The sequence below is a fragment of the Acipenser ruthenus genome, chromosome 1 (genome assembly GCF_902713425.1).
Source record: "Acipenser ruthenus chromosome 1, fAciRut3.2 maternal haplotype, whole genome shotgun sequence".
Classification (NCBI taxonomy): domain Eukaryota; kingdom Metazoa; phylum Chordata; class Actinopteri; order Acipenseriformes; family Acipenseridae; genus Acipenser; species Acipenser ruthenus.
The window spans coordinates 16,429,685-16,442,014 of record NC_081189.1 but is presented as its reverse complement, the minus strand read 5'-3'; the positions used below and the strand labels follow the sequence as shown (position 1 = coordinate 16,442,014).

Sequence of the window (12,330 nt, the reverse complement as noted above, 5' to 3'; positions counted from 1 at the left end):
GTTGAAAACTTTAAAAGCATTGCAAGCAGTGAGAGCTATACTGTGAAACTTGATTTTCCTAATTAGGGTTGTATTTCCAAACTAAATTAATATCGATCTAGTTGACTAAGGTATACGCAATGGCCAAACGTTTTGCATCACCATGTAAAATTAACTAATTTTGCTTCATAAAGTCAAATTAAACCTGTTGAATGTTCCATTAACATATTAAATAACATACCGCTTTGTAGTTTTCCATATACTTAACAAAAAACTGAAACAAATTGAAAAATGTGACATGAAATACTGTACTACTATTATAGCTTCCGGTAGACTTTTGCAATATCATTTCATAGTTTCTTTGATTTACATGATGTTAAATAAAAGATCTAAATTATGTTCATGTAGTTTTTTGTCTCAATCCTAAAATTCTAAGTGAAGCAAAACTTTTGTCCATAGCTGTACAGTAATGCGGGTTGCAGAAGCCATGATTAAAGTTGTTGAATAGGTCCTTGGACAGCAAAAGGGTTAGGGATTTAAAAAATATAATAAAATAAAATATAATTTATTTTTGGGTTTGAATAAAGCCTTCATGAACAGTATTTATAACATTTACTTAATGGTTATGTAGCTGCAGGGAAGTCAATTTAAATTGGATTGGGTTTCCAGAAGTACCTAAAAGCCTGAAATTGTTTGGTCAACTTACTCAGCTTTTCAGTGGACTAATAGAGTGTAAAATATCTGGTAAGCTGATTTCTCAACAGGTCTATTCTGTATAAAAGTTACCACCTTTTTACGTTTTCTTATGAAGAGCAATTTATCTGTCATTTAGAGATTGTTATGGAATGGAGTTTAGGTTTACTATGCCTAGAGCAAGGGTTATATTTGGGGAAGTTTAAATGTGAGAATATATGTGTAAGCACTTTAAAATATACTTAACAGACCCCAAAACTATATGGGTCCCAGAGTGGCTCACCTGGTAAAAGCATGGCCGCGTGTTGTGCAGGGTGAGCCGTACAGTCAGGGGAGCTCAGGTTCACGTCCTGGCTGTGCGAAGTAGCCGGTCTTCACTGGGGATTCCTGCACTCCCATGGGTTGTAGAGGCAAAACCAGCAGGGGACAATTTCTCTTTATGGCACTACAGCGGACCCTGTTGGGCATGTGCCTAGTGAGTTTAGACGGACACCTGCAAGGCTGGCAATTGTCCTCCAGAAGCCGCTAGTTCACTGACATCCGCTTTCAAGTTTCTGCATGTAAAAGAGCAAATTGACTTGGTCGTGGGATCAGAGGACGCCCACTGAACTTTCGCTTCTCCTGTGGGGAATTGCTGCGGTGAGGAAACATAATTGAACATTCTAAATTGAGGAGAGCATCCGGGGTGCATTTTAAAAATATTATTGTGTCTAATTACAATTCTTCCCAGCTATGTAACAGCAAAAAGATGGTAGAATAAAATACAGCTGTTACTACAAAAGCTACTAGTTGAAAGGTGCTGATTTATTTATTGTTTTATTAATTGTTAAAGAGATTACAGTTTCTGTATCAGTAGTTAACAATACATAGGGGTTTTAACAGATTGACCGTCCTCTGAACCTCTTACTGTACATGAATCAATTCACAGTTCAGAGTAAAATCATTTTCCACACTATAAAAACATTAATTTATTGATGCTATTCAGTTGACAGAAAAATACTGTACCCACATGGCTTTTATGATGCACTGTCTTGCTTTTAAATGATCGTCAGGCAATGTGTTTAAGACAAGACAATCATAAAACTAAACATACTGCTACAAGACACACTGTAGATAGGTGTTGAACAGGTATGAACACTTCCATCTGCTTCAGTAAATTAATACTCTTTCCAGAAGTGTGGGGATCCATAGATTTATTTATTTTTTTGACCTTTAGAATTGAGTATCTGTTTAAGAAGCGATGGAGAGGTTATGAGCAATAAGGCAACAAAAGTACTTCTCGTCACGTATCGGCCATGCAGTACTAAGCTGCCTGGCAAGTGGAAAGGCAGTCCAGATTTGTTTTCTGTTTTTTTAAGCTCTGGCTGAGAGTGAATATGGTATCTGGGATGTTTCAGGGCTCTACCAAATACATAAGTTTAATATTCTGTACAAGAAAATATTTATTTAAACAGGCACAGGGACGAAGGACTTTGTTTTGGTAGCGATAGATAGCTCTAGAAACATCCGAGGGCTTGCTTTTTTTTTTCTTATTTATTGTAGCTTAGACTGTCAAGGTGTGATCTGTGTATGTATGAAGTTTCAAGATATGTCTTCTGCATGCTAACCTGAGGAAGCTTCGTGAATGACCTTCAGTGTCAAGTTTTATCAGAACATGTGTGTTTTTGTTTTTTTTAATTCTGCTGCTTTATCTTCTTTAATATACAAAACCTGTAAGAGACCAAAGCATGATGTGGAAGTGTTTTTTTTGGAAATTCGTCACTGCTATTTCAACTGCAAACAAAAAAACAAACAAAAAAAAAAACAACTTTTTTTTACATGCCCACATTAATCATAGAGACCAATGAAGGTACGTATTTTAGATTTGCCATGTTATAAACACATTGAGGCCATGTGACTTTATGTTTCTGCTGTTTAGAGGCAATACTCTGAGCTAGTCTCTCCTTGTTTTGTGCATAGCTGTATTCTATGATTTTCTTAGTTACATTACATATCCTCTGTTGTGCTGTAGATTAACCTTTTGTCTGTCACATTGTTTCAACCTCTGCCAATGTCAGTGATATACTGTACGCTTGAGGGTTTCATGGGTTTCATAAGTAACTAAGTATACAGTAAGACTACATTTCCAGAGACTGAATATTTTTTACAGGAGGCCACAAAGTGACAGAATGAATGGAGATCAGAAGGCTATGAGGATTGTTTCAAAGGATCAGTAGGACAGGACAGGGAGGAGACAGCCTAAATCCATTCACCTAAATATAATGTATAGAATGTGTGGACTTGCATATCTTTCTTTACAATTGGTGTTGTACTTTTACTGAGACGGTTTACAGTTGGGCTGCCGGGAGCCATATTTCTGAATGGTGTAATGTGTAAAATGAGAGAATTGGTCAGGGGTCTGTGTGTGTATATATATATATATATATATATATATATATATATATATATATATATATATATATATATATATATATATTGTAGAAGGAATGAGGTATACAGAGGGTACAATAAAATAAATGAAGTAAAAAGAACGGTTGTACCATAACGAAAACGCTGTATAAATGGGATGTATTAAGATGAATGTGTTGCTGGTTGTTTTTAAATCCCGTTGTGAGAAGTAAGGGATAGAGTGAACTACAGAACCCATAATCATTAGCGTGACCAGTCAATGCATACTGGGTAATTAACGCAGGTTTAAATTGACTGGCGAAGCTAATGAGAGGGGGGGTCGTAGGAACGGTGGAGAGTTCCGTGTTGATTGTAGAGACGGCGAAAATCTACAATATTAAAATTGTTGAAGTAGTTGGAGACGGCGTACGGTGGAAGATTTAAATTGAACAACGAAGCACAGTTCAGTTTAGGAAGAAGGAAAGCTGTAAGCCTTCTTTTATTAACCTGAAGAGGCACTCCGGATTTATAAAAACAACCAGCAATTAAAACGTCTTTTAAGTTGGACGAAGTACAGAGGCTTGAAGGAAGGGTATGTAAACCCAGGTTTTTGCATTGTTATTCATTCGCTGTTACCAGACAGACGGCCTGTGTTAATGTGATAGAGGGAACTGGCGTTCTTTGTGGGACTGACTGATAAGTTTCCTTCGGTGCACTAACAACACCGAGGACGCTGCTGGAAAAATACCACACTGCTTGTGCACGCAGAAAGTGCGCGTCTGTTCTTGTGGGACGTGGAGTAACAGCGTGTTTAATTCTTTTAACTCAACGGAGTGGATTTACAATGCATATAAGTCAGTGACTGTTATACCTCTGAGCTACGGGGAACAAAGGCTGAGAGGAGCAGAGATTGGCGCACACGGTGTACAGTGGAAGAAAAAACACTGTGTGCTTTATTTGAAGTACTGTGTTATTAGTTGTTAGGATTGGTCTCTGGACGGTATACTTTTTAACTTTAAGACCTGCAGCATATAAAGGACTTCCACCAAGTACCAGGAGGGGCAGTCGTGTCCACCTTGCAGTACAGGACCTCTGTAACCCAGGAGCAGCAGAGCTGAACCAACGTACTCACTGGAGGAGGGGTTGCCTGTCTGTACACTGCCTCTAGAGGGGACTGGAGGAAACCTATGCAAAGCAGGAGTAACTGTGGTTTATAAGGGTTGGGAGTGCCCACTAGAAAGCTGAACCTACTCACCTTGCAGTTCCACGCCAGGAGGTTCACGCCAGGAGGTTCCACGCCAGGAGGTTTAAGTGGATGGTGAGCGACGGTCCTGAGACAATCCTGAACTATATTACTTGTATGATTTACTCCCTCAAGACTACAGGGACACTCTATGTTGTGTTGTGGATAACGCAGAAAGAGCAGCAGCACAATAAAAGTTACTGTAGTTTTGCATTTCCTGTGTGGCGTCCATCTGTTCACCCTGTTCTACACCTTCTGGCTATCCTACACATATTACGTAACTAATACCAACCGGTTACAATATATATATATATATAAAATATATTAACCCAATTTAGATAAAACTCAAAAATAGCCTTTCTTGGTGTATTATGATTTGGTGTATCATTACCTTTTACCAGGATAGATCCACCAATTGTGAGACATAACATGTATCAGCTGTTCTTCTGATGAAACATTGACAAGCCAATGCATTTAATATCGTACTAAACAATGAAAACCTAGCCCCAACCCTGTTATTTCTTGCACAGAACACTAGGTGAAGAAAATCTGACCTTGAAGGGGGATACTGGAGCTGTGCAGAAACCAGAATAAAAGTAAACTACGCAATTCTGCAGAAATCAGAAATACTGTAAAATGTTGGTCTACTTGGACTAATTGGAACAGCTGTTATCTGGTCTCAGTATTTTAGGAAATTACTTTTGTTTCTATTTCTGTGTGATTTATACATATTAAGGTAAAGGGCAACACAAAACATGCAAATGAAAATGGGAATTATCTTCTAACTTATGTGGAAACATATGCGCTGGGGATTGAAACACAAAAAATACTTCAAGAATGCCATTTACCCAGATGGCTTGGTTGGAAATGCCAATGAGATTATCAACACATAGATAAAGGCAGCTTGCATTTGATCGTAGCCACATAATTTAATAAACGATTGCACTCTTATACTTGTTCATCAACGTACCACTGGCAAACAATTATGCAAACATAATATAAAAGTTCATGTAATAGGTACAAAAATAACAATAGAGATACTACTTGACATTGTTTCAATAAGTATCTATTTTTATTAGCAGGAAGTAAAATACAAGCACAACTTATGCATAATTTCCAAACAGCAATAAAAGGCAACATAACATCTTGGTGAATACAGTAAAATTCATAAATTATGTCTTCATTGGACAACTATAAAATACAAATAGAAATGTTTAAATTAAGAGATAGGGTCGGTCAGTGAAGGCTGTACCATGTGGAAGTGGACCACGACTGGAGTTGTCCCAAGCCAAAAGCGAGGACGCCAATGATAGTCACGAGCCTTCATCGAGAGGGCACTGTCGCTATTAGAAAAAACATTTTCTCATTGTTTTCGTTTAAAAAAAAAAAAAAGCCTTAAAACCTAGATTTACCTAGAACTCGTAGTGATTCATTGAGTACCCTTCCGCTGAGAAAAGTTTTAGGAAAATAGTCCCAAAAATATTCATAAAGGATCACATACATAATTAGGAAACTTGTCAAAGCTGCTTACAGTTTATTTGAACAGTGCCTGAATGGAGTAGTATTACTGAACTGTCTGTGTCTCTGTTTATTATTGAACGATGCTGAGCTCAAGTTGAGCTGACAGGCTGTGATTGGCTGATTCGGCAGATGTGGGAACAGGACCGGTTGCTTTAGTCGGTGCAAAGTATTGATTGGCTGGTTTTGGTGTACAATAAAAATACATTTGGACCAATTGTGGCTTTGTTTAGCATTTGCTGTCCAGTAGATGCAAACTGAGCTTTAAATACAGCACATCAAAATAAAAAAGCCAGCACTTACGCGGATTGATTTTCAGAAGCTTGCTTGATTTTACTGAATCGTTATATATATATATATATATATATATATATATATATATATATATATATATATATATATATATATTAGGACTGTGCAGAGAAACCCGTTACTTGTACTCAGAAACCAAAACCTTGCAATGATTTTCTTTTTTAGTTTGTACAATAGTTCATGTTATAATCCAAGAATTAAGATGTATGTTTACTGTGTTTTATATGACCTTTTAAATGTCATTTGGATGTTAAAAAAACATAGTTTTGCGCAGTTCAGGTTTTTAATCTCCATTAGTCATAGAAATTACTGCAATCGCGTTTAATTTAGCAGTTAGACTAGACTGTGATTTTTGTCAATTAATCACTCTGTATTATTGCTAGGAGGGACATTAGCAGTGTTATCTTTGTTAACATTGTTTTTTAATAAGGGTATGTAGTTTCACACTGAATGGATTTCATTCTGGAAGAAACACTAAGCAGAAAGCAGAATGGTATATTTAATTAGTATTAACCCATCATTGGACTACCCCAGTCAGCTGGCAGGAGGATTTTACTTTTATTTTTGTCATGATTGTGTTTCAGTATAGCTTTCTGACATTTCACTTTTGGTAACACCAAGTCATAAAAAGTACTGTTCAGTTTAAGGTGAACAATGAGCAGTAGGTGTGAACATTTTCTCATTCTCTTCTACCTAAACACTAGTGAAGGGTAAATGGTTGCATGTAATTCCAGTGTCATTATATATCAATAAACATTTTGCAGATTGATCTGTAGGTTGTCACATGTATATCAAATTATTTAAACATCCATTAAAAAAATCCATTTGAGTGTAAAGCCCATTAAGTGCTCTTTATTTATGAGTAAAATTAAATGCCAGTCATATTACCCGGGAGACCAGCTACGTAATTGAATGTGGCGTAGCTAACTAAACACATTAAACGTTTGAGAGCTGAAAAAAGTAATAATAATAATAATAATAATAATAATAATAATAATAATAATAATAATAATAATAATATTTAAAGCCGAATAATTATCGTTTGTGAGGTAATGATTGCAATTGTACATTTCAATGCAAGCAAAGCAAGCCCAAAAAAGCATGTTAAAAAAAATACACATACTCGTTTAATAAATATCCTCCTTAAAAGTACACATTCTTGTAATGATATTTTGCACAAAATATCACCCGGGAGAGGGGGATGGGGACGGGGAGGACTAGTGATGGGCAGTTCGATTCTTTTTAGTGACTCGATTTCATTTGATTCAGTTCAGTTTGGTGACTCGATTCATTTCGTTCATTTGATTCACTGATTCAATGACACAAAACCAATCAATGTAGACCGCATTAAGATTGTTTACGTAGGTTTATTTGAACCGGAAAGAACGAGTCGTTCACGAACTGCACATCACAAAAGCTAGGGAGAGTCTATATTTGGTTGACTGGGTTCATAAACATTAAATTAAATATAGTTTGACAAAAAAATAATAATATATATTTAGAATACTGGAGATAACATAACAGTTTGAACCATTAGCATTGTTTAGCCATCAGTATCAATCTAATCTAATCTAATCTAATTTAATTTAATCTTTAAAAAGAAATAGTCAATTGCATTTCTTATGTGTTTTTTTTTCTATACATTTGGAGTCACCCATTGTTTTTTACAACAACAAAAAAGAGAGGCTCGAACGAGTGGTATTTGTGGAACTAATCCGTGGTATTTATTCAGCACATAGCAAAACGCTGTTTGCCCAATTCCTCTTCTATCCAGTAAATCTTTGGGATTAGTCATGTGATCAATCACACGTTGAAGCACACCCATAACCGCAACATGTATATTTTATAAAAACAAAGTTTAAACGTGTATATATTTAGTATTTTTTAGTGTTTAACACAGTAAAATAACATTTAGAAAATGTATATTTAATGTGCGTGTAGAATATAATAGACGTTTAAGAACGTCATCCATTAGAATGTGCAGTATCCTCCTAAAAGGTTGTTGTATCGTAGCTGATACTACTTGTCACCGTGTGGACTAAGGTGAATCGCCGTCATTATTAAATTATAAAATATTTAACCGTTGTTGTAAATTGTCATGTATAAAATACATTCATTCCTCAAGGTCAAATATTTAATCACAAGTTAAATAATTAAGCCTTGGGTACAATAACGTTACAATACCAGTAGATGTTTGTATTTATTTATTTTGGAAATGAGGTGTATATCTCTAATTTATTATTATTATTATTATTATTATTTAGTAATTTGGCTGACTTTACTCAAGATGACTTAGAAGTATTAATCATAGGGAGGGATGAAACTAGCAAAAGAGTGGGTGGAATGTACAGTAAACACCTCTGCCTCCGACGTAAAAAAAAAACAACAAAGGGCCCTCAGAAGGCCCATTTAGCGGCAGCAAGCATTGTAGCCAGGGCTAAAGATGACACCTTAACACAGGTTATAGTTACATTGTCTGGCTACATTGTGTTTGTCACTTTTTTCTCATGCGTTCCGGTACCTCAGAGCCCCCCGGAACACCCCCCCTCTCACGCTCACTATGTGTTCCGGGACCTCCCGATTTACAAATTAAGCACTGGTTGTAAGTGACTCGGCAGCTGATGCACACACCCTAGTCTGTAAGTCGCCTGGATAAAGGGGTCTGCTAAATAAACAAATAATAATAATAATATAACCCATGTGAGAATAAAATGTGGTTTTCTACATCTACCACCAAATAGTTTGTGCATCTGTCACAAGCAATAAAGCATTTCAGACTACTGTATATTTTTCTGTCAACTGAATGAATCAACTACATAGTAGGTAACAAAAAAATAGAAAAGCTTTACATTTGATCACGTTGCGTTCAGTCAACCTATGATTAAAAGCCCAGCACATTGTCTTAAAAGCTGGGATACGTGCAGAGTACTAACATTTGCTAATGAAGGACCTTGTATTGGAAATTACCTTGTAAATAACCAATGTATTCATCCTAACCTGTCAATTTGTTCTAGCAGATCAGTTCCTTATAAACAAGACACTGTGCAGCATCACTTGTTATGAGATTGATTGAAGCATTATAATTTCAGAAGTTGTTATCCAAACTTTGTCAAAACATAACTACAATTTGACTGCAGTTCAGTGGCAGCAATAAACATATAGAAACTGACTGAACAGGCGGCTGCTCTTCAAAAGTCAAATGATCCCCCGCTGGGATAATTTAAAATATTTGAGCATTCAAAATAAAAAAAATAATAATTAAAAAGCTCAGGATCAAAAATAAGCCCCGCGGTTCCGTATTTCAGATTTCGGTTCCAGCGCAAAGCTATCGACGACAAGCCTGAAAGTGTATATTCTTAGACTGCTGACAGTCACCTCCATAAATTACAAGAATGTAATCCTCCCATTGATACCAAGTTTCATCCGAATTGGATAAGTGCTTTTCAAGATATACTGTATGAAATAATGTAGTGTGACAGTCACTGCCTACACTATATCCCAGTCACTACACATTGTATCCTCTACAGAGGGTAAATCGGAAACATTATTGAGAGTATCGGGATCTTTTTTATTTTATTTTGTTTATGGTCATAACAAATATTTTTGCATGCAGTATCATACAGTATCAAGTTTCAAATCTGCGTTTTTTTTTTTTTTGTTGTTTTTTCATGATGTAGGTTTTTATGCATTACTTTGCACATCTCAGGAGCCTCATCTGGTAGTGTGGTGTTTGAATCACAGCTGTAGATAAATGTAGATATCTAAACCTAGAGATTCTCTGAAAGAAATGTGAGATTAAAAGACTACTTTCTTAAGCGTTTTATTCAGTACAGTGGTGGGTTTTAGTTAAATAGCAAAGGGAATTCAGTTTGATTACAATATTACATTTACTTACCAGTTATTCTAATAATACAGAATAGTTTTACTTATTTTTAGAACCATTTTGAATGCCCTGAAAATTAGTTTTGTTTCATAAGAAATAACAGGTCTTCGTTATTCGAAAGTGGAGAGCTTGAATTCTCTGATGAGGCATAGCTCATCAATCGCTGATTTGTTACAGCAGATATACAGTACACAAGTCGCTGAAAGCGTTTGGGGAGTATCTGCTGCCTATGCTAATTTATTGTGTGTTTTCTACTCAACAGCTTGCACTGAAGGACCCAGTACACAGCGTGCCGTTACAGCAGTTTGTCTACGAGAAACTAAAAGCCCAACAAGGACTAATTGGAGACCAGAGCTTCCAAACCCTTATGGAAACCGTGGACACAGAAATTGTCAAGCAGCTGCAAGAGTTTCTGCAAGGCCTGTGAAGAAGGAAAAATAGTCCAGATTCAGACAAAGAAAAGGAAAACCCGTGTTATAGAGCTGAACATTACCAGTGCTTCCATTAAACCCTTCAGTTTGCTTCATTGTTTTAGTATGGGCAAAAGCAGGAAGTAACAAACATACCTGACACCCAAGCAGGCACTTTGGACTGTGCAAGTTTTGAATTGCAGCACCATGCAGTGTTTACAGATATATTCTTTAAAAAAAAAAAAGGGGGGGGAGGGGAGTGTACTTTTGTATTTATATAAAGAATTAACATTTAGCATGAAGTATAGCATATTGCTTACAGAGATCTATTATAAAACAGATTGGCTTCAAAACTGAAGAAGTCTTGAAATGTTTTCTATTTTTGCATTGTCAGGCTATCAGTCCAAAACAGACAAAGTTGTTGCATTTGCTGGCTGCATACTGTGCCTGATTTAATAGGTTTAATTAGCAAAGTAATATCAAGAGGTTTAATTGGCAAAGTAACATAAAGAAAGGACAGACGCAGCTTCCCTTGCACTCAGCCATCTGTGAGGATCGACTTGAGCACTAAAACCAAAGTTCCATTATTACAGAAGTGTTCTTAGAATTGAGAAGTTTGAGGATGTGTTGCCATTATAGAAATAGATCGTAAACTGAAGCGCTGGTTCACACAAAGGGAATGATTATAGTTTACTATTTTTTTTTTTTTTAATACAACATAATTGACAAATTCTTGCATTCAGCAAAAAGTATTTACTGCTATTTGAGTTGCAGAGATTATGACAGTCAGCCTTATTCATGAAAGTTATTTAGGCTTTTAGTTTACAGTTTTAAAATGAACTATTTAATGTGGTGATTTTATTGTAGAAAGTAAAAAAAATAATACTCAACTGTAGAATCCCTGCTAGTGTCTTATTTGTTTTTTTTCTTCTTATTTTTTAAAATCTGTAAACCAGAACCTCATTCCAAATTATACAATGGACTACATTTTTTTTTCAGGTTAAATTAAAGTAAAAACAAAAAAAGATTAAACAAACAGCAGTACATGTTTAAATGGTGGTCTGTACTTTGAACTGATGTGAATGTTTAGTATGTATATGTTTTTAAACGTAAATCTAGCAGTGAACTTGGAAGCGATATATCTTGTTATATGTAAACCACATTTGAAAATAATCTGGGCATTCTGAGTTGAGTGATTGTCTGATAATTGAGTCCCATGAACGCTGGTGCTTGCAGGCTGTTAACACCAGTGAGAGATGAATCCTGTCTGGAGACGGGACATGGACAAGGCTCAGTCGAGTCAGACTTCAGCTGTAGCAAACTGGTGCAACTCCAGCTTTCAGCTTATCCCACCTTTCAACCGTGATAAAAGTACAAGACTATCCCCTTTTTTATGTAACAATATTTAACAGTGATGACAAACCCTGTTGTCAACCATGGCTGAATAAAGTGAAATGATATGTCTGTCCCAAAAAATAACTTTTCAGTAAGTGTATTACCGGTACATTAAATATATATTTTTATATTTCCTAGTTTTGCAACTCATAGGCTGATCCGATACTTACTGGAGAAGACAAAAGGTGTTTTGTTTTTTATTAAGATCAATGACTGCTTTTTATTGTTGTACTAAAGATTTGATTCACGGCCGTTTTCAGTGGAAGCTTGGTAATATATAGCCTGCTAGACCTGGTAATGTGTCTATTTTAGTAAAACAACAATGTTAGTACATCAGTAATTGCCTGTAGCTTCTGAAGCTTCTTGTTCAATGTCTGGCTTCTTATTACCTTTATTCATTGCAAGTAAAACTGTATTCCTAGAAAAAAAATTAAAACATTGGTAGATTTTTTTTAATGAAAGCATATGATATTAATCAGTGTTAACTGAACATGTCAGACAAGAGAGCA

General features: G+C 35.8%; 1 protein-coding gene across 1 annotated transcript in view; it reads left to right on the top strand.

Annotated features, from left to right (window-relative positions):
- LOC117403633 (importin-11) overlaps positions 1–11,886 on the top strand; it is a 175,370-nt gene extending 163,484 nt beyond the window's left edge. The window contains exon 30 of the mRNA XM_059012207.1: positions 10,279–11,886. Coding sequence (XP_058868190.1) covers positions 10,279–10,443 — 165 coding nt within the window. The 3' untranslated portion in view covers positions 10,444–11,886. The remainder of the gene's footprint in view (positions 1–10,278) is intronic.
- Positions 11,887–12,330: the final 444 nt, after the last annotated feature.